Raw genomic sequence first — 23421 nt, 5'->3', positions numbered from 1 at the left:
GTACCTCAGGGAAAGGCCAGCGAGACATACCGGATAGGTCGGAACTCACAAATAAAGCCCCATCTGCATCTGAGGCAGTGTTTATGGCAGATATTCACCCGGAGATCCTGAGGGAGAGCACACTAGCCACATTTCCAGATCTGGGGGCTGCCATACTTTATGGTCATAGGTCTAATTTTTTTTAATCTTTCTTTGTTTATTTTCTCCAGAAATGTTGACATTTATATTTATTATTTAAGTAATTTTAAATGTATGATTTAAAAAAAGGATTATATTTTGCCCTTTAAGTAGATTAAGGACACGCTAGTGTAGGACACACCAGAATAAGAAATGAAGATACCATCTCTGCAAAGGGGACGCCAGAAGATGGTTCTCAAGTCAGAAGTCCAGGATTTGCATCTTTGCTATGTCACTTCCTGGCTGTGACCTTGGACAAATCCTGAAACCTCTCTGAGCTTTGCTTTCTTTTTGTGTCAAGTGAGGACAGTAAGATTAACCTTAGAGGGTTTCCAAGGGGGTTAAATGAGACCACGTGCAAAAACAGTTAGCTCCCTGTCTGGTTCATAGTTGCGCTCAATAAATATTTATTTTCTTTATGCCAAGTCAGGAAAGTACATATTTCGCACCTACCTTGGGTCCCCAGTTCTGTTCTGTGCACTGGCTGCTGGAGGTGTCAGGAACCAGAGAAGCTAGCCAGCCCAGCTAATGTTGAGTGTTTGCTGTGTACCAGCCACTGTGCTGAGCACTTTACAAGGATGAGCTCATTCAGTTCTCGTAACACCCATGTGAGATGGGAACTATTATCAGCTCCATTTTCCAGACCAGGAAACCCAGGTTTGGAGAGATTAAGTAACTTGCCCAAGGTCACACAGCCAATTAGCGGACACAAGAAGGCAGATCCCAGAGTTTAACAGAGTTCTGCTACCCTGCTTCTCAGCAGGGCAGGAAAGAGTCCCACTAACACATTTAATGCTTTGGTTTTGGGAGTTTCTGCATTCTCTGCTGGGGATCCGAAATCAGGTTATATAGTATTTAGAAATGAAAAGCTTGTTGCTTATCTCCATTCTTCCTGTTTTTTAAAAACTGGAGTCACATTCATATATAGCAAATTCCTAAAATAAGCAGAATGCCCTCCCTCAATGAAGATACAGGATTTGTGGATCCCTGGCATTTGATAGATCCTGTCTCTGGACTCATTCCTCGTACATGGGTCAGTGCCAGGCCCCAAGGAATGTGGCTTTGAAAAATCAGGATGTTACATCCCACCCTTATTCCAGCCCCTGTGCTTCTATCTGGAAGAATTCAGTTTAAAATAAGCACCAAGTGTGGCCTGGAAGAAGAAACGAAGCCACAGGAAGGCAGCTGCTGACCTGGCTTGGTGAGGGGGAGGGGAGAGGGATGTAGGCAAGCCCTGGGTGGATCCTAAGGCCGGGAGCTTACATTGGTTTTCTATCAGAGTCCAGGGACTAATTCATTCAGGAGGCATACAGGCCTCAGAGAGCCCAGAGAAAACAGAGAATGACGAAGTGCTAGAATCAAAGGACTTCAAGATCATTTGATTCAATTGTCCTATTTTACAGATGGGGAAACCAAGGCCCAAAGAAGTATGGGGTTTGTCCAAGGGTGCATAGCTGGTTAGTAGGAGAGCCAGGGCCAGACACCAGGTCTCCCAAAGGCTACCCACGTGTCTAGCCTCTGGACTTCCAGGCCAGGAGGAGAAGCCCACGGGGACTTGCCCAAGAGGAGCCTCTTGGTGCCTAGACACTGCAGGACCTGGGCTACTCTCATCATTTGAGCTCAGTGGAGCCATGGTTGGCTCTTTGGGTAAGGCCTAGGCATTTAAAATAGTCATAGGGATTAATATTCCACCATGAGTATGCAAGTCTGACCTGGGGAATTTTTGAAGTATCCCCTGAGTTTTATCCCAAACTGAGTCATGCAGGGCTTTTCTCACTTGGGGCTTCTCTGGGGGACTGGTTGTAGGCATTCCTCCATCCTCCACATGGTTCTGCAGAGAGAAGTCAGGAAGGTGTGGGGAGCCCCAAATGTCTATGACCCAGTCTGGTAGGGTATGATCCCTTTGTCAAAATGGCCTCCTTTTGTATCTGTCCTGGGCCCACTGGGACATAGGATTCTACTCAGAAGGGCTGAAGGGAAGAGAATTAGATGCCAAAATGATTAAGGAGGTGTGGGCAGGATAGAAGTGGCGAAAGGGAGAGGGGGAGCCCTTCCATCTTGAGTGCCAAGGGGCAGGGGGAGGACACATGGTGCCCAGGACAGGGGGGTGGGGTAGTACCTGCACCAGCATGCTGCCCAAGCAGGGAGGGCAGGGCACAAATCCCCATCTTCCCCTTCTCGCCCCCCATTCTCCTGTCCCTGCCTCCCACTGGCCCAGCGTCACCAGAGGCAGAGAGCCAGGGGCCATAGACACGTCGGCCCCGGGCACTGGGAGGAGTGTCCGGATGGAGAATAACGCATCTTGCAGTCCTGTGCTTTAAAGTCAGGCAGACCTGAGTTCAAATCCTGGCCCTGCCACTGAGGGAGTTGCTTCAGTGCCCTCAGACTCAGTTTCCTCATCTGTACAATGGGGCTGACCATCCTTATCTTGTGAGCTACTGTGAAATTCAGCGTAGGACCGTGTGCCTGCCTCACAGCCCGTAAGTGTGATGCTCTGGGGGCATCGGCAGCTGACAGGCACGGCTGGGTCGATTTTACAGATGAGGAAGTGGAGCTGCAGAGAGAGGGAAGTAGCCTCCTCGGGTTGGATGCAAGTGCCACCGGGCACAACTGGGAATGAGATGCGGCCCGGTGACTCCCGAGGCCCAGGCTTTGTCGTTGGACGCTCATCCCGTAATTGCTTTCAGTCTCTGGGAAACCACTGGCTCAGATCCCCACTGCATGCTCCAAGTTGGACTGATGAAAATGTGCCAGAGTCATTAAGTTATCAGTGGGGAAGGCGGCTGTCTCTCCCCTGCAGGAAGGATGCTGCTGTCTGCGGCAGCCGGCTTTGTTCACATAAACTGCCCCTGATTCTCCGCCCGCCACCCTGCCGCCTCCCCCTACCCTGCTCCCCCAGACAAGGAGTGAGTGGGGTAGGGTTGGAGTGGGGAGGGGGCTGCTGTAAATATTCTGGGGCAACACTGAAGGTATTCATAACTCCGGACAGGAGGTGCTACCTGGAGAATCCAGCTCTGGATGGGGAAGTGGGCAAGCACGATTTCTGCACCTTGACAGATGGATCTGCCCCAGGGGAAGGAGAGAGAGGAAGGCAAGCTGGACCTTCCTTACTGTCACAGCGGGTCCCCTCCGAGCGCCGTGCCAGGAACACAAATCCAGGTGCATACTTGCCAAGGGAAAAACAAGGGCCAAGGGCTGTGCCCAGGCCGGGCTGACCGGCCCCTGGGATGATGGCTTCAGAGGGCCAGGACACAAAAGAGCAGGCCCCGGGGACGGAGACCGGGGTGGGAGGATGGGGCGCAGCCCTCTCTGAATGCTTCAGCAGTCTTGGGGCTCGGTCTGATTCCGCACGATAGATCATTCCAGAGTGAGGTTGCTGACGTGATAAAGGGATAGCAGATGGTTCTAAGACTTTATTTTCAGAGTGTACTTTCCCCACCTTCTTTTTCTTGCAACTCCATCACCCCTGACCACAGAGGAGAAATGCTTAGCTACCCCCCTCCCCTTTTGGGTTTATTCCCTTTGCTTTGATGGCCATGGTGCTGATAAGAGCTGACAATGGCTGCCCCTCAGGACGAGCCAGGCACTGTTTTAAATGTGTTTCTTTCACAGACTCTCATGACGACGTGAGGCAGATGTGCTGTTGTGATCATCCCCATTTGCCACAGAGGATGCGGAGGCACAGAGAGGTTTAGCAATTCAGCCCAGATCACACAGGCAGTCAGTAGGAGACTAGGCAGGGCTTTGAGTCCAGGTGGTTCCGATCCAGCCTACCCACTTACTCACCACCGAGAAACTGGTTCTCTGAAGGGTGGTGCTGAAATGCCCTGGCCAGACTTCCAAGGTTACCGCAGAGGGGCATTTTACTCCCAGCTCAGGGCTGCTTGGGTCCTGTGTTCCATGTGGCAGCTCCCATATTTCGGGGCTGTGAGGTTGTTTGTTTCGAGTAACTTAGTCCCTGATCTCTGACCCCAGCCCTAACAGGTTTCCAGGACCAGATACACAATGTACGGGACCCGGTACAAAATGAAAACGAGGGGCCCTTTGTTCAATATGTATTAAGAATTTCAAGATGGTGGTAGCAAAGCATTAAGGCAAGTGTGGGGCCCTTCTGAGAGCATGGACACTGTCTGAATGCACGGGTCCCACGCCCATGAAGCTGGTCTGTACGTATTTGGTGTGGCGGGGAGATATCATTAAATAGTGCTGGGTTTTCCTTTTCTTCCAATCCAGTCAAAGTAGGATTTCCAAGGCATTTCTTTCCATCAAAATGTAGCAGTCTGATCCAGATACAGTTCCACCAAGATAAATCTTAGAAATCTTTTGTCCCTAGGATGAAGTCATTCAAAGGCCCGGTACTTGGCTTAGAAGCTTCATTTTGGGGTCAGGCATCATGCTGTATTATCTCCAATTCCTCCTAACCCTGCCTTTTAAACTCCCCTCCCTCTCACCTCCTTCCCTTTGCCTGTGAGCCTGCTCCGGGATGCGCCCTGTTAAAGAATGAGCCCCACTCAGCCTCCCTGACCCCTGCTCCCACCATCCTCCCCGCCTCCCCAGCCTCACTGGTGGAAGGAGTGGTCTGTTAGCCCCGTCACCACTTCCTCAATTCCAGGAGCATTCTAAACCTCTCAAGTCTTGTCTCATCCTCCATGAGGTCGTGGATTCCCTTCTCACGAAGGTGGCCTCCTGGTTGTCAAATCTAGTGCTCTCTTTCTAGTCCCCATCTTTCTCAACCCTTCTTGGGCATCTGACATTCTCCTGGCTCTGCCAGCTTCTCATCTGTGAAATGGGGACTTGGGTTGCAGTGAGCAAACTGACCTGGATCATGAGAACAGGCCTGGCACTCGGTACACACTCAGTAGCTGTTCTCAGTGACCGTGACTGGTGGTATCCTTGGTCCTGTCAGCTGGAAACCCTGCCTCTTTTTAAAAAAAATTTTAAAAAAATTCCAGTATGATTTACATCCCAGTATAATTTACATACCTTTAATATTAGTTTCAGGTGTACAATGTAGTGATTCAACAGTTCTATATATTATGCGGTGCTCATAATGTTAAGTGTACTCTTGATCTCCATTCCCCCCCCCCCCCACCTCCCCTCTCGTAACCATCAGTTTGTTCTCTATATTTGAGTCGGGTTGTTGTTTTTTTTTTTTTTGGTCTCTTTTTAAATTTGTTCTTTCTGTTTTGCTTCTTGAATTCGACATATGAGTGAAATCGTATGATATTTGTCTTTCTCTGACTGGCTTATTTAATTTATTATACCCTCTAAATCCATCCATGTTGTTGCAAATGATAAGATTTCATTCTTTTTTTATGGTGGAGTGATATTCTGTTGTCTGTATATGCCACATCTTCTTTATCCATTCATCTAGTGATGGACACTTGGAAACCCTACCTCTTTGGCTTATGTTGCTCATTCCTGGATGAGTCTTTCTTGATAAACTTAAAAAAACCAAACCAGTTTCTCTTTTTTCACCAGATTCTTGAGATACTGGTGTTTTCTGAGTTCTATCCTCTGTCCACCTTTTTTCTCTCTCTCTGTAAATCTCTCCTTCTCTCCATATCCCTAACTCCCCCTGCCGCCCTGCCAACCTCCACATCCACATATCTTTCCTAAGCTCAGGGTGTGCAGGGCAACCCTAGACTGAACATTCTTTTCTTTCTTTAAATCTGGTTTTCCTCCTCATCCTTTGACCTATTGCCCCATAGGAACGTGGGTGTTTTCGTTGTTTCCCTTAACTGACATCGAGGGCCGGCCATGATCTGCCCTGTACTGGTGACTGGGGATGCAGCAGTGTGCAAACACACAGGGCCTGCCATGCTTGCTGCCGGTGGGGGCACATGTAGTGATCCATGATTTGTCCTAGGAAGGTAACAAACTGGGATCCTAATTTTGACTGGAAAGACTCCCCTGGGGAAGGACATTTGAACTGACATCTGAAGAATGATGAAGCATTCATTAGGCAAACTGTTGCTGGGGACCATTGTAGGCCAAGGGAAGAGCTTGTGTAAAGGCTTTGTGGTAGAAAGAAAGATGTTTACAGAGTGAAAAGGCAATGGGCAGAAGGGCAGAGAAGGTGGTGGAATGTGGTGTTGGGTGAGGCTAGGGGCCTAGACAGGGCCTGGTTGGTGCGTGGCCAGGAAGGCCAAGTTACTGTCATTCTAGGCTTCTCCTTGCTGCCTATACCCACCCTTTTCCACCAGATTCCTTCTCTTTAACCCCTCTCCCATCCTGAAATCCTCATTGTTCACACATGGAAAATTAAAATAGCCTCTTGCCACTTTCAAATCCCATCCTCTGCACTGTAGTCTTAAATGGGATTTCTAAAATGTAAATCTGAGTAAGTTGGTCCTCAGGCTACAATCCTCCCCTGGCTCCCCATTTCCAGGACAAAGTCCTGCCTGGCTTCCTTGCTTGTTAGCTCCATCATATCCCACCCCAGCCCGCAGGTCCCCAAAGTTGGGCAGAATGTGCTTTGCTGCCTGAAAGCCTTTGCCTCCTTTGTCTGTCTGGTAATGTTCTGCTACCTTGCAAGCCACAGCTCACCTACCTCCTCCAGGAAGCCCCCCCTCCACACTCAAGCAGGTGTGCTGGCCCCTCCTCTTTCCTGGGTGCATGTGCACACTGGTGCGTTTGTCTCATCTCCCTCTTTGCTTGTTGACTTGTATGTCTTCTCTGCCAGAATGGGAGCTCCTGGAGGGAGGGCACTAGGGCTCTCCTTTATGTTTGTCCTTCTGATGCCACAGGGTTGGGCACATATGAGGTGCTTATTGTGAAGACCTGGTGATGAAGAATAACATGGTATAAACAGGTGGTGAAAAGGGCAGCTCCATCAGGAAAGCTCTGTAGGTCTGTGTATAGGGATGATGGGTAAGAGGTCTGGTTTCCATGACCTCCATGTACTGTCTGGCTCTGGTTCCTCTAATGACAGAGCACAAGTCTCACTGCCCCCACCTGCCACTTCCATCCATCCCAAAGGGCAGGTGCACCAGGGTGGACAGAGTCAAGCCTAAATCTATTCATTCTTCTAGTAGAGTGGTTCTTAGACTATAGTGTGCAGCAGAATCACCTGGAGGGCTTGTTAAAAGAGAGATTTCTGGCCCCACCCCCAGAGTTTCTGATTCAGTAGATCTGAGGGGAACCAAGAATATGCATCTCTAACAACTTCCCAGGTGATGCTGATGGTGCTGGTCTGGGGACTACTCTTCCAGAATCTCTTTTCTAGCAAAAGGATTTACTCTAAAAATAATTACTCTCTATGGTGTTGGGGAAGGAGATATGGGAAACTTTTTGCTTGGGTTTGGTTTTGTAGGTTTAAAGACCTATTAGTATGAGATTAATGTGGATAGATGGATCAGATTTTACACGCTTTCCTCCTCCCCTATCTCCTGGCTTTCCCACAACGTGTTTCCATGTTCATTCATCAGCTATTCAATGAATATATTTTGAAGGTGTAGTATGTCACGGCAACAGAGGGGGTGGAGTTGTTGTTATTAAGATGAAATTGGTATGAAACTGTCCTTGAGAGAAGTCCTCCAGTGCAGATGTAACTATGATTCAAGGAGATCAAAGAAGAAATGCTTGCTCGGATGGGTCGTGATTCCCCGATCTGTGGAATTGTCCTAGGCATCTAGCATTAGTGAGAGTAAAACAATTTGATAAGTGAGACCACATGACTATTAAGATCCTGAAATTCTGTATTAAGGACAGTGATAATTGACACAACAAAATGACACCAATGGAATGCTGTGGAGTTTGCAGTAGGGAGGTCTCCAGAGTCAGCTGAGGCATCCTCATGGAAATACTATTATTGTCCTTATTCTTAATAAACATTTATCCCTCACCAACAGTACGCTTGGTTACTAAGTGGATTTATAGCTGATGACCCCACAATTTGCTGTTTATTGACCTCAGATCATTGCAAAGGTTAAATAGAAGAAGCCACAAGCAGGCCCAGAGTGCGCCTCAGGGGCCTCTTTAGGTCCCATTTCCCCAGTCAAATGGAATTGAGATGTCTAGTACTGTTCTATTTTTTTGAAATATTTACAACAGAGAGAGAGAGTGTAAGTAGCCAATTGTAGGACTTGAATTTATAGTCATTAGGTCACCAACTTGAATTTCAGACTCTCACCTTATTAAGAAAGTCTACCCATTGCTAAATTCCATTGTTTGAGGCCAGGTTCAAAGTCCTTTCAGGAGGGCCCAGCACTTAAGATGCGGCAGGCTAAGCTGAAGCCCCTCGCCCCTCACCACCATTTACTGAGCATCTGTTATGTGCTGGGTACTGAGTGAGATACTTTACAAATATTATCTAGAACCCTTCAAGGCAAGTAGTACTATCATCATTTCTAGATACGAAAAAGGCACGGAGAGGCTATGTATCTTGTCCAGTTTCACACAGCAAATCACCTCAATTCATTTTTGGAATCAGCATAACCATAAAATTCAAACACGGTAGAAGATAGGTCAAAAATTCTAGATCTATCTCAAGTCTGAGTATAGATCCAAAATGCAAGATTAGAAAATAGAAAACAGCAGTTTATCAAGTGGATCATGCACTCTTGCCAAATGGCGAGCGTTCTAGGAATATAAGAATGGCTCAATAAGAAGAAACATTGGGAAATCAACATAATTCACCATATCAACAAACTGACGGAGAGTCATATACCAGTAGATGCTGAAAGGCTGATCAGATTTTCCTGTAATAAAACTCTAACACAAGGATAAGAGGAAATACTTAAATTTGATAAAGACTAAAAATTAGCCACATGTATCATTCTAAACAGTGAACCACTAAATCCAACTTCATTGAAAGTGAGGGTGGTCTAGTCTTAAGCCATTTAGCTGGGCTTCTGCTTCTGAGGTACTGGGCAGCCAACCAATGGAACTGCCCCTTTCTTCTGTGCCCAGTGAAGCCATATTTATGTTGCTGGGTGTCCTTATCTCACACTGTCCATGTGAGAGGTCGAGCTTATGAGGACACATTCCTAGATTTTGGGTATCGGAGGCTTCCTGGGGCATCAAGGGCACAAGCTCTTGGTTGCCACATCTACCAACGATGGCTTGGCTTTGTGGCTTTCATGGCAGAAGTGGGATGTGTTTTTCTGGCACAAAATCACCGTGTACTTTATACAGAGTTAACCACCGTATGGTGGAAGGAGCACTGCATGGGAATCCAGGAGACTGGGTTCTGGTGGCTCTGCCTCAACTGGCTGCGTGTTCCCAGGCAAATCACTTAGGCTTGCTGGCCTCACTTGCCTCATCAGTGCCATGGCGTGTTGGACTGGATGGACCACCAGTGCTCTTTGGCCTCAAAGTTATAATAATCATCACCCTTCCCACGTGCCCAGCACTGTTCTAAGTGTTTTGCATAGAGATCATCTTATCCCAACAACTCTATGAGTTAAGTCCTATCATTATTCCCATTTTCCCTCTGAAGAAACTAAGGCCCAGAGAGGGTAAGTGACTTGCCCAGGGTCTCACAGAGAAGAAATGATGGAGCTCTTTTACAGTTCAACTTCCACCCTTTACTTTTCTGATTTTTCTTTTCCTGGGCCCATGTTGTTACAGTGGTGTCAGTTCTGTCTAGCGGGGCAAAGGTTGTTGAGGGTGGGAGACACTTCTTAAGGGAAACCCAGCTCTGGGGTAAATGGATGGGAGGCACTGCCTGGGAGAATGATGGCAGTGACTGCAGAGGTTGCTAATCTTTGCCTTTTCCCCTCTTCTCTTCCTGTCTAGTCTGCGGCAAGCGCTACAAGAACCGGCCAGGACTTAGCTACCACTACGCTCACACTCACCTGGCCAGCGAGGAGGGAGATGAGGCTCAAGACCAGGAGACCCGGTCCCCGCCTAACCACAGAAATGAGAACCACAGACGTGAGTTCCCAGTTGTTGGGTTGGGGCAGTGATGAAGTGGGTGGGCAGGGCGATAGAGTGTTCTTTTCACCTCTGGCATCTTTGGTGGCACCCATTGATTGGTTTCAACGTCCTGTGGTGACTTGGCTCTTTTAACGCAGCCCCAGCTGCCCTGTGGGTCATCTGAGCCCCAGGCTTAGAGTGAGTGGGCCAGGTGGCATCCCCAGTTCTGTTCCCAGAGGAAGGGATGTGAGCGTTAAGGCAGAAGGGAAACATCCTTACCTGGCTGTTGTCAAATGCCAGACCTGTTCCTCTTCTCCCTCAGCTCTAGAACTTCCATTCACAGGTACTAACCTGACATGGGCATAGCCCTTGGGCATGTCAATTCAGATGGACATTTCAAATGTCGCCTTGACCACCAAGAGATGTAGAATATTCTTGATCTATTGCCTTGGCTATTATAGGGGTCACGATTTTGGTTCAGGGCTCTCCTGCCTTAGAAATACTGCCCTTGAGCTTCCATGCATTTCACTTGAGTACTCCCATCAGCAAGCATGATCTGGGTGCACTTGTCAAAAACTCAAAATGGGGTGGCATGATGGAGTCTTTAGAGCCTGTTTCAAGATGTGGGTCATTCTAAGATCATTAGGTGAAGAGTAATTGTGGACAGGCCATGTATTTTTTATTTTGTTCACGAGATTTTGTGGTAGGTGTTCTTAAGGGGAGCAATGCAATGTAATTAGAGGGATCAGACCTTTAAAAATATCCAGACTCTAGGATCTGAGGGTGACTCCTGTGCATTTTAGTCCATCAACTTAGTCAACAGATGTCCATCGGCTATTCATCAAATATTGGAAATAATTAACATACTTTGGCCAAGACCTTTCTTGGGATTAGGGTCAGTGTTGCCTAACCCCACCCTCCTTTCTCCTTGTAACATTGCCTTCTGTATTCGTGTGCTCAGGCCGCCCTAACAAAACACCACAGACTGGGTGGCTTAAAGAACAGAAATTACTTTTCTCGCTCTTCTGGAGGCTGCAAGTCCCAGACCAGTGTGTCATCGGGGTCGGTTCCCTCAGAGGCCTCTGTCGTTGACCTGCAGGTGTCCGCCGTCTCACTGCCTCTTTGCATGGTGTTCCCTCTGTGATCACGTACCCCCGCTGTCTCTCTGTGTGTCTAAGTTTCCTCTTAGAAGGATACCAGTCAGATCGAATTAGGACCCACTGTAACTTAATCACCTCTTTAAAGGCCCTATCCCAGAAGAGTCATGTTCTGAGGCCCGGGGTTGGGGCTTCAACATACACGTTTTTGGGGGGACCCAGCTCAGCCCATATACCTTCTTTAATTCCTACTCACTTGCAGGGTTCAAGCCTTTCAAGTGACAGACACTTATTTCCTTACCTGCTGTTGTCATCGGGACAGAACCTGGGAAGCAGGGCAGGAGGGTCTGACAGAGCTAGCCCACCTCCCCTTGCCAGCTACTGAGGCATGGCGAGCTCTCTCTCTCTCTCCTCCCTGGGGAGAGGTTCCCTTGGTCCAGTCTTTCAGAAAGGAAAATGTACGGGGCAGCTGGCATTTGCATCTCTCTGTTTCTCCTCTTATCCTTTCTCTGATCTCAGTGGCCTAGGCGTACCTATTGTCTCTTCCGGCAAAGGAGGCCGAGAATGATTTCTTTTGATTTGGATTGCGATCTGGAAAGTATTTATTAACCACGGTTGCTCTCTCTGAAGTATTTGTTAACTTGGTATTATTTCCCACTCCCCCCAGTGCTGGCTTATCTTCTTCTTTTTTTTTTTTTTTAAAGATTTTATTTATTTATTTGAGAGAGAATGAGAGAGAGCACATGAGAGGGGGGAGGGTCAGAGGGAGAAGCAGACTCCCTGCCGAGCAGGGAGCCTGATGCGGGACTCGATCCCGGGACTCCAGGATCATGATCTGAGCCGAAGGCAGTCGCTTAACCGACTGAGCCACTCAGGCGCCCCTGGCTTATCTTCTTTACATCTCTTCTCAAATGTCAAGCCACTTGGTCCTTGTGCTGTGCGGTACTTTACTCATGCAATACGGTTTGGAATGCTTCTGTCTGTGTGTCTTTTGTGTGTGCACACAGTGATGGCCACAGCAGAGGAAGGTTCCTCGTGCTCCCCAAGGTACGCTGCAGGCCCGAAGCAGATCAAGGAAGTCTCTTCCTTAGGCATCCCCCCCGGCTCCCCCATGCCTGCACCTGCTGGCTCTTGACTTCCGGGGTGCGCACCGGCCTATTTCCCTCTGTCTACCAGGATCTCCTCATGTATTTTCGTGATTCAGCGTCTTCTGTCTCCTCATGTCTTCACCGTGAGGCCAAATGGCCTTGCTTAGTCAGGAAGCGGTGTCTCTCCTCCTCCTGGATGGAGATGTGTCCCAGTGTGGCTGCGAATCCTCTCCCCTCCCCCCTCCCCTGCTGATGACAAACTGAGTTCTTCAAAAACCCAAGGGTTTTAAGCTGCATAGAAAAGAATAGCTGTCCCTGGGTTCATCAGGGGCCTCCTTACATGAGGAAAGTTCCAGAACCTTCACAAACACCTTTTTAAAAAACATCTGCTCACGATGCCTCTGAGAACTCTATTGTTAACTCCAATTTTGCTAGCAAGGAGGGTGTGGCAAGAAGGCCCCAGAGGCCACAGAAGCCATTCCTTCCCTCTTCCCCAATTTCTCGGAACAGATCTAAGAGACAGCAGCTCTTCCCAGGTTCTCTGCGTCACGCATGCCACCAATCTGTCTGCTGCTCTGAATGTCTGCTCTGTTCCCTCCCACATTCCCCTGGTGAGCAGCCCCCCAACCATTTTCTCGTGAGCGCTAATTGCCGGCATCATTAATACCCAGTCATTAGCTGCTCCCACTGCTTGGGGTGGGGGTGGGCTCCCATCCATCCTGCCCCTAAATGCCACTGGGGCTGTGTGGTGAATTGAATGCGACAGCTCTGCGGCATCGAAGGTCCCAGCTTTGTGATCCTTCCTTGGCAAGGCTTTTGGACTGGGGGAGGGGGGCAGGAGAGCTTCATCCAAGAGGCTAATCTGCAGATCCCGCAGGAAAAGTTCTGGACGCCAGCAAAGTGGGAACGCTGACTTTTCCCTCTTTCGCTGAGCTGCAGGGTGGCCCAGCTGCTTGTGAGCGCACACAGGCCTAGGGGAAAAACAGCCCTATAGGCTCTGGAGTTTTCCGTGGCATGGGCATCTGCGCTCGCGCCCCCGGCAGCAGTAGAAACCTTTTGACTTTGGTGCACCTGCTGTCCCTCGCCGCACCCCCCGACTGTGTCTCCCGCCAAGCCGATGCTCATGCCTGCTTTCAGGCAGAGTGGAGTGCCAGAGCCAGCACTGACCTCCCCTCGCCCCCCAGCCCCAGGCTGCCCCAGGCCGCCAGCTCAGCAATCCACCGTGTTCTCTCGCCTTTGTTTCTCTTCTCGCCGCGCATTTTCTCCTGAGTATACACTTCTTGTCTCTTCTGTAGCTTCGTCCCCTTTCCTTCATGCCCTTGCCTCTCTGCATCAACTATAGGCAGTGCTGGGATGCTTGGAGCTCCGACATTCACCTTGGGGGATAGGACTTCTCTGATGGGGTCTTCCCTACCTAAGCTGTCACCCTTCCCATCCCTCCCTGCGTGAGGCTGGATTCTTCTTCCTTCTTGCATTTCTCTGACCACCTCTGTTTGCTTTCTACAAATGAAATCACCATGTGTATGTATGTGTGTGTGCAAGTGTGTGCGTGTCCATACAGGTACACACACACATAGACTACATGTATATGAATAAAAGGAGGGAGGACTGGGGGCAGGTTAGGACTCTGTGTGGTGCCACTCAGAAGCATTCTCTCTCTCTTTTTTGGTAAAGATTTATTTATTTATTTTTAAAAGATTTTATTTATCTGAGAGAGAGAGAGCGAGCGAGCATGAGTGGGGGGAGGGGCAGAGGAAGAGGGAGAGGAAGAGGGAGAAGCAGACCCCCGGCTGAGCAGGGAGCCCTTGGGACTTGATCCCAGCACCCTGGGATCATGACCTGAGCCTAAGGCAGACGCTTAAAGACTGAGCCATGCAGGCGCCCCTATTTGTTTATTTTAGAGAGAGAGTGCCAGTGAGCAGGGGGAGGGGCAGAGGGCGAGGGAGAGAATCTCAAGCAGACTCCCCACTGAGCACGGAGCCCGATGTGGGGCTCAATCGCATGACCCTAAGATCATGACTTGAGCCGAAATCAGGAGTCAGATGCTTAACCGACTGAACCACCCAGGCACCCCACTCAGAAGCATTCTCTTGTGACTTCTGAAATGCCACCTTGGTAAACAGTCCCAGTGGGGCCAGGGTAGCAGAGAGAACTGGATTAGAATTCAGAACTCTTTGACCCATGCTCACCATGCCAAAACTCTTCTTGAATTTCCTTTTATCTTCTATGCACAGTGGGAATCTACTAAAGATGATGTTTTCTTTCTTTTTTTTCTTTTTTTTAAAGATTTTATTTATTTATTCATGAGGGACAGAGAGAGAGACAGAGGCAGAGGGAGAAGCAGGCTCCCCGCGGAGCAGGGAGCCCGATGTGGGACTCGATCCCAGGACCCTGGGATCATGACCTGAGCCGAAGGCAGACGCTTAACCGACTGAGCCACCCAGGCGTCCCTAAAGATGATGTTTTCAAAGTCCTTTTCTGGGAGGTGGAGTGGGTGTGGGCATTGCTGATGTCCTAGACCTGAATGGAAAAGCTGTGTAAATGAATTCAGTCTACTACATTCATCTGTCCACCCATCCTTCTATCCATCCGTCCATTGGTTTAGTACCTGTGTGCTAGATACTGTCTTACTCCCTGTCATGAGAAGGAGTGTGTAATGGAGTATGTATAAATTAGTGAAGGGCCCAAGGGCACAGTACACTTTCTGCCCCTTAGGGTAGCCGTACTCCCCATGTGGCGTCAGAATCACCTGGGAACTTGTTGGAAATGCAGATTCTTGACTCCACCAGTCTCTGAAACAGAGACTCTGAGGGTGGGGATGGCAATCTGTATTTTACAGGGCATTCTGGTACATGCAAAAGCTTGAGAACCACTGCACCATTGCAAAGACTTCGCTGAGGACATTCAAGTTAGCTCTGGAAGAATGAAGAGGAATTTCCCAGGTAGAGGCAAAGGCAGGGAGGTATGAAATAGCACAATGCCCCAGACAAGGGATTGTAGTTGGGTCCGACGGTAGCATTGGAAGAATGGTGGGAAAGTAAGCGGGAGCCACCATTGGAAGCATTTTCTATGCTAGGCTGTGTAGCTGGCATCCTGTATGAAAGCGAGAGCCACAGTAGCAATTACTAGAAGGCAAGGACATATGATTTATAGAGAAAGTTGTTTGACATATTATTAATTGTCACATGGTGTATCTCTTTTACCTGGTAGCATAAATGAGTGTAAAATGTTCTGACACACTTGGAGCTCCTAAAGGGAAGTGCTTTTTAAAATATGGAGCTATAAAGTTTATTTCAAGCCTGTTTCTCAGGCCCATGGAATGGAAGTTGGGTTGTCCTGGGTCCTGGAGGTCTCCGTCTTCTGCATAATGACAGGGTGCCTGGCACATAGCTAGGCTTTCGGTATCTGCTGAGAGAAGAGAAGGCCCCACCCTACTGCGCTTTTGGAGGGCACGTTGTACTCTGCAGGACTGGAAGAGGAGAGCTGAGTTGATTAAGGGTAATGTCGGCTGATTAGATAATCTGAAAATTAGTCTGATAATGTGCAAATTACCTAAAAGAAGCATATGATGTCATTGCTACACTGATGGGAAAGATCTAATAGATATTAGTCTCCTGACATCCCTGTCCTCTAGCATATGGCCCCGGGGCAACGAGTAGAGCTTTAGGAGAGAGAGTGAAAATTGCCTTTGACACAAGCTTAAGGATTTTGGATCACTCTAAAGGTGCCTAAAAAACCATAAAGCGCACACAATCCACCACTTACCAGCCTTGACGCAGGAAATTCAGGCTTTGTTCCAGGGGAGAGAGAGGAAAATTCAGATACAGGGCTCTGTCTGGAAAAGTGAGCTGCTTCTCTCTTCCTGAAGAGCAAATTAGGGAACTAACAACAGGTGTTCTTCAGGTGAATTATTATTTAACTAAACAGTTTACAGATTATGAAGCAAGCGAAGAGAAACCTGAGGGGTCCCTCTGGCCTTGAGGATAGATTTGGAGTTAATTTTTCAGACCTTTTGTCTGGGAGAATGGCAGTGGAATTGGCCAGACCAGAGTGTGAGTCATGACCTTGTCACTCTGCCATCTTGTGCCTGTGTGAACGTGGATCAGTCACTGGCACTTCCTTGCTCCTTTGTTGCCTCATTTGTAAGATGGAGAGAGTAACCCCGTACTGACCTCATGGGGTTGCTTCCAGTCTTCAGCGAGATGGTGTGGGTGTTCGGCACCATGCCTGCCCGTTGCAAATGCTGATAGCCCATCTCTGTGCCCTTCGGACCAACAGAGCATGTCTATGACCACAGATGGCTAATCTGAGTCAGGGCCTGTCTGTGGCTGTGTGATCCCGGGAAACTAACTGCCTGTGGGGGTCTCACTGGCATCAGGCGAAGCTTTCAGAGCCTGGCCTGGCCCTGGCGCATCCTTTGCTAAACCTTAGATGGTTTAGGTACAGAAGGACAGCAATCCTTCTGTACAGGCTAAACATGAGTACTTATTGAGCACTTACTGTGCATGTGCCCACTTGTGGGACTAAGTATAATTGGGCCTCTAAAAAAGCAGAACATGTGGTCTTAGCCCTAGGACAATTTCAGGTTTAACTGGGGAAATACGATGGATGCAGGAAACCTAGCAGGAGGACGCTGTGGAGTAGAGTCCAACCCGTGTAGCATCCCTGTATTACTGTCCCATTTCCCCAGGATGGGGCATCCAGCCACCACTTGCCTTTCTGTGAGCCTCTTTCATTTCTCTTTCTCTCATGTTTTGGGCCTAATTACCTAGAAGATTCTGGATTGAAGAATTCCACATCCTGAGTAATGACAATGACAGTAATACTTGCTGACATTCCTTGAATGTGTCAGACAGACCCTGTGCTAGGCAGCCCACGTCTCTCTAATTCACTCCTCGCAGCAACCCCGTAAGTAAGGTAGATGCTGTGTCCCCTAGAGGACATCAAGGCACACAGACCCTGACCGATGTACTCATGGACATGGAGCGTGAATGTGAATTCTCCCATCATGTGTCACTTCTTGGGAAGCTTATTTAGGCCTTTGATTCCCCCCCCCCGTCTTTATCAGAAATAAAATGATTTTACATAGGAGAAGAAAGAGGGGGAGAAATGACAGAAGGCCTCCTAGGTGCCAAGCACTTTGCACACACAGGTACATGCTGGGACTCTCATTTTGTAGAAGAGGAGACAGAGTCTCAGAAAGGTTGTGTCACTTGTCCCAAGTCACATGGTTATCAACATTGGGAAGCTGAGATGTGAATGTGCTTGAGTTGGACACCATTCAATTAAGTCAGGACATTGGAACCCCAAGTGATGGATCCTAATCTCAAAGATGGGATCTTTGTCCTAGTAGTGTCTCTTAATTTTTACATGTAGGACAGTTGTGAAGTGCATCATAGTACACAGTGGCTTTTCAAAAGAAACGAATGTATTAACACGCACTTATCTTGGACTGCCTAACAAAATACCATAGACTAGTGGCTTAAACAATTGCGATTTATTTCTCACAGTGTTGGAGACTGGAAGTCCAATATAAAAGTGCGGCTGTGTCCATGTTTGATGAGGACTCTCCTCTTGGGTTGGAGATGGCCATCTTCTTGCTGTGTCCTTGCATGGCTTTTCCTTGATACATGATGGTAGAGAGAAGCAAGCTCTCTGGCGTCTTTTCATATAAGGGCACTATTCCTGCCATCCTCATGACCTCATCTAAACCTAATCACCTCCCAGAGACCCCACCTCCAAATACCATCACATTGAGGGGTAGGGTTTCAACATACACATTTTGTGGGAGATGCAATCTAATCCACAGTAGATACATTTAATCTTCAAAACTAACTTTAGTTGTTTGTGGTGTTATGTGCTCCCCCCATTACAAATTCTGCCTGAGATTTTATTTTATTTTTATTTTATTTTTTTTTTCTGCCTGAGATTTTAATTCGTAGATGAGTCTTACTTTAGAAAAAAAATTACACATCTCTTAGTCCAATAATTTTCCTGCATCTTTCTCTCATTTGTGTCTCGCTGTCTTTCCTATCCTAACTCTTACATGCATCTCTTTCTGACCTTGTCCTTTAAAAACAATAATGCTGTGCCAAAAGTGAAAATCCTTTAGGATTCATCCTTGGCTTTGTTTTCCTTCATCACCTGTACCAGCTTCCTCTCCAAAATATACTCCAAATCTGTCTTCCTTTCTTCATTTCCTGGCCTCCACCAGCTCCTGCCTGGAATCACTGCAACTTCTTTATTGGTCTGTCAGCCTGTTTTACTCCATGGAGTAGCCAAAGCTGTCTTTTTATTTATTTTTATTTAAACATACCTTTTTTTTTTTTTTTAAAGATTTTATTTATTTATTTGAGACAAAGAGAATGAGAGAGAGAGAGAGCACATGAGAGGGGGGAGGGTCAGAGGGAGAAGCAGACTCCCTGCCGAGCACGGAGCCCGATGCGGGACTCGATCTGGGGACTCCAGGATCATGACCTGAGCCGAAGGCAGTCGCTCAACCAACTGAGCCACCCAGGCGCCCCTAAACATACATTTTTTAAAGTAGGCTCTACACCCAGTGCAGAGCCCAATGTAGGGCTTGAACTCACAACCGTGAGATCGAGACCTGAGCCGAGATCAAGAGTTGGACATTCAACCGACTGAGCCACCCAGGTGCCCCAGTTCTTTTTAAAATATAAAATAGATTATGCCATATCCCACTCTCAGAACTTATATCACACTTGAATATGATCCAAACTTCTCACCTTGAGGGTCTGCATTTTTTCTTCTCAAAGTGTGATCAGCGGCGTCAACATCAGCTGGGACCCAGGAGACCAACTCATCCAGGTTTGCCCAGGACATTCCTGTTGTAGACTGAAAGTCCTGTGCCCTGGGAACCCCTCAGTGCCAGGCAAACCTAGACGGTTGGCTACCCAGTAGGGGAGCTTGTAAGAAATGTGGAATCTTAGGCTCTAAGCCAGACCTATGAATCCTAATCTGAATTTTAGCGAGAGGCCTCCATGGTTTGTTTGCACAGCACTCACATTTGAGAAGCCCTGGGGCCTGCTGTCCACTCTGACTTGACTTCCCCCAGGTGTTTGGCTTCCGTGCCCAGGGTAGGGTGGTAGCTGGTGGGCGTGAGAGCCAGTGTAGCCGCTTACTGACATATGACCCGAGACAGCTACCTAGCCTCCTTGTGCTGCGAGTATCATCTGTGTAAAATCAGAACATTAATGCATTTATCTCTTAGGGTTATGTGAAGATTCCATAAGTCAATTCATATAAAACGCAGCATTAACAGAAAATGTGTGTAACACACGTGTTGCTCTAGACCAGTGATTCTCAAGCTAGAGCACATCAGAATCGCCTGTTCCTTAAGACAGAACCTGCTGGATCCTCCCTTAGAAGTTTGGACCTACCAAATTCTAGGGGCCTAGAATTTGCATTTTTAACAAGTTCCCAGGTGAACCACTACCTTAGAGAAATCCACTTTTTGGAAACAGATGTTCAGTTTGTTTTCTTTTTTCTTTTGGGTTTACCGAATTAAGATGACTGGCCAGGAACCAAGTTGCACTGTTGAGTCCAGGGGATAGACTTAGTTTTCACTCTTTTCCTAAGGCTCTGTCCTACTATGGCAGACGTGTCTGTGGCTCTCAGCACCTGCTTCCTGGCTTGCTTTCTGGGTGTGTCCCCCTCTGGGCCCGCATCCCTGGGCTGGGCTGCCCTTCTGCTCTGTGGTCTCTTGACTCTGTCCTAATCCTCAGGTCTGATGCTAGAGGCACATCCTTTTCCTTTTCTTGAGTACTGTTTTTCAGTCTGAAGGATCTAGAAAATGCTGGTCCATTGTGGGCTGCTGGGGTTGACATAGCCAAGTACCCCAGAGGTGGTGGTGAGGAGGAGTGGAGAGAGGCAAGGCTGAATAAGAGATGAAGGGAGCTTGCTGAATTCTAATATCACAATAATAATATCCTGACAACTTAAATGGACGAGGCTTATCCTGCTCTAAGGCGCAGAGATGTCCTGCAATTCTCTAAGGGGAATGACACCACTTCATTCAGAGTCCTGTTGACATAGTTACTCTCAGATTAACCGTTTTCCCCTTCCACTGACTCATTTGGTGGCAATAACAAGTTGCTACGCCAGGGCATGAACTGACCCACATGACCTTCCACTGGAAAACTGAAATACCTTCTTGTGCTTTCCCTAATCAGCACTGCGAAAAGTCCTCAGCTTTGCTTGGTCTTTTCCTCGCTTTTCCGAAGCATCGGTGACAGACCCGAAGTTGCCAGCCTGAGGCTGGAACACAAAGGACATTGCTAATGGGTCACGTGACCACCGAGCCCGAGAATTGGGGATGTGCTATCCAAACTCCTGGCAAATTGCAACTCTAACCAAATACGTCCGTCAGGACGGAGACGTCGATGTGAGCAGACGTGTCTTCTGTTTTTACGGCACAGTGTTTAGGAGTAAATATTCTCAAGCTGTGTGTCTAACGGTGTGAGTTTTGTACTCCCCAAAGATGAGGGAAAGGAAGTAGAAGCAAGGATGGGTGGGGTGACTGACACCACATTTAAAACTTTTATAAAGATTCTGCGGCCACTCAAATAGTAGGACAGGCTGTTTTCTCTCCAGCGGCTATGGGGCCCCAGGCGAGAGGTCCTCAAACATGGGGTTCAACGGGCTTTGGAGCCAACTGAGTCTGGGAGTTCTTAACTCTTCCATCCTGGTTTTCCAAGAAATGCCTCAGGGAGAGGGTTCCTGAGGGAGGGAAGGCCCGTTGGCTTTCTCCACCACAGCTTTATTCTCTCCGCTGGGTCCCCACTTGCTTCTTCTGCTCCCTCTGTCTGTCCCCGCTATGAACAGGCTGATGCTCAGTGCCTTAGAATGGTCACTCGACAGCCACTCAACTCCTAGTCTTTGACTTCCCTTTGCCTGAGTTTTTTCTTTGTCCAAAAAGCGTCTGTGAAGATTGTTCCTCCTTTCATGAAGTATTTATGGCCAGCACTGCGTCAGCCACGGTGCCGGGTGCTGGGGATTCCCCCATTAAAGACACTGCTCCTGCCCTCAGGGAGCTCTCGGAGGACGGGGGAGAGATGCCGCCGCCGTGCACACAACTCAGTGATGAGAGGCTGAGCTCCTCTGGGTTTGGGAGTCCTCCCTTTTCTGAGTCTACCTTCACCCTATTATAATTATCAAATCATAGGCCGGAAAGGGACCTTCCGACCTGTGGGACCCAGCATATTCTCTTGCCGCTAACTAGGCATGCACTCCACCCCGGGGCCCGAGGCCTCTTCAGAGAAGCCCACTCCTCCTACTGTGCCTTCGTTTGACTGACTCTGCTCCCTGCTTTCCTGCAAGCACGCTCTGCCATTTCAGCTCATTCTTTCTCGTGTTGTCCTGAACACCACGGACTGTGGTGAATTTAGGGCCATCCATAAACTTGAAGACTTAGGAATCAGCCCTTGGCCTTCGTCTCTGCTGGCCGACTAATCTCAGGGCCTGGAATCACTCTGCATTAGCAGCCCCGCCTCCTTCATCCTCACCTACATTCACGTTGTCCCTGGTGCTAGGTGGCACGATGGCCGGTGAGGGAGAGTGAGTTCTCTGCCCATGAGCACTCGGGCGACCCAACGGGTGGGTGGGGAGTGGCCCCCGGTGTCCGTTTTCCTGCTGGGCTCTGCAGTCCCCTTGCCTTTTCACATGCGGGGAGGTAGGCCTCATTGGTCTTCCTTCTGGAGCCCTGGGGTAGGGCCTGAATGGAATCACAACGTTTTTATTCCTTGGATCTGTAGGATTTATTTTTTCATCAGTTCTAGGGAAGCAGTGAAAAAAGGTGTCAGGCCTTGGGGATAATTTATATGAGTAAACACGTAAGGAGTAGGGTGAGCAAGAGCATGAGAATTAAGGCCATTTATCCAGGCTTTGAGGCTCTGTTTGCCCTCTGGTCCAGCCTGCCCCACAGTCTTTATCTTGCTCCTTTAACCCTCTCCTTGCCCTGCTCCGTGTGGGCCCACGCAGAGCTCCGTGTTGCTGCCCCAGCACCCTCCCGCTCCCCGCGCCTCCCACAGCCCTCATTAAAGGCTGGGTACCAGGGAGCGGGATGTGGTGGTGGCCTCCAGCTGAGGCCTGCTCGCTGATTCTGAAGGGAAGGCACGTTGGCTTCCACCCTCCCTCCTTGCCTTCCCTTCCTTCTCTCGCCCAGCCCGTGTGTGTGTGTGTGTGTGTGTGTGTGTGTGTGTGTGTCCCGTGTGGCCAGCCTGGGGCTGCCTTTCTGCGTTCCCTCTTTCCTCTCCCCTTTTCTTTCCTCCATCCTCTGAAGATGCGCTCTGCACAGCCAAGTGGCACTGGCTAGGATGCTTTACACTTGAGAGATGAAGTAATAACAGGTGGCAAGACCAGAGGCTGCCAGAGCCCAGGATTCCGGTTGCCATGGAAACAGGTCAGCCCTGTGGAGGGATGGGAACTGTCAGCTGTGGAGGGTGGTGGGGGAGCCAGTGAGAGGGGGCGAGGAGAGGCACAGCTTCTCCTGGAGGGCTCTTCTCACTGCCCCCCTGCTCCCCAAGGGCCACACACCCCAACTCGCAGGCCCTGGAAGAAAGAGCTGCTGGGCGGCACGGCTGGGTAGTGGGCATGGAGCATGGTCGCGTGCTTGTGCGCACCAGGCCCTGGCAGGCGGTCTGAGCGTCTGCTCAGGATGTGAAGTCATGCTTTTGTGGATGTGCCATTGGGGGGCGGGTGGCTAAACTTCTGGCTTGCTTCCGATTTCCCTAGGACACTTGGGACGCAGCTTTGGTCTTGGCAGAACCAGATGAGGGGCTGTTGCTGGTGGCCAGACTGTCCTTGCCACTCCTTCTTTTCTTGAGTGGCAGGCATATCGCCGCAGAGATCAGACTGAAAGGGGGAAAGACAGTCCTGTCTAGGTGGTAGTTTTATGGAAGATTTGGGGCCTTGTTTACCAGAGACATGTGGCCTGATTAAAGGGTACACTAATACCTTTCCAGAATGACTGCTCACCCTTTACTGAGTGTGGTGGTGGGACTGTTTGGGGCTTGGCTTTTCCTTTCTCTTGGTTTGATTTGAATGCTCCCTCCCATCTTCTGTTTATTTATTTGTGTGCATGTGTGTGTGTGCGTGTGTGTGTATGTGTGTGTGTTTCTTCATGAACTTTGTTCTTGATTTCCATTTCCCCCCACCTTTGAACTTTGTAGAGTTATCTC

General features: G+C 48.8%; 1 protein-coding gene across 5 annotated transcripts in view; it reads left to right on the top strand.

Annotated features, from left to right (window-relative positions):
* Positions 1-23421, top strand: part of DPF3 (double PHD fingers 3) — a 254185-nt gene that overhangs the window by 167309 nt on the left and 63455 nt on the right. For all 5 annotated transcript variants that reach the window (XM_045901124.3, XM_064571288.1, XM_064571290.1 and 2 more), the window contains one exon: positions 9919-10056. In XM_045901124.3, the coding sequence (XP_045757080.1) occupies positions 9919-10056 (138 nt within the window). The remainder of the gene's footprint in view (positions 1-9918; positions 10057-23421) is intronic.

Source organism: Mirounga angustirostris, unplaced genomic scaffold (genome assembly GCF_029215605.1).
Source record: "Mirounga angustirostris isolate CCGP_5_RB_7025 unplaced genomic scaffold, mMirAng1.0.hap1 SCAF_9, whole genome shotgun sequence".
NCBI classification, from domain to species: Eukaryota; Metazoa; Chordata; class Mammalia; order Carnivora; family Phocidae; genus Mirounga; species Mirounga angustirostris.
Note: the sequence above shows the minus strand (reverse complement) of the source record. Positions and strands in the feature narration are given on the sequence as shown.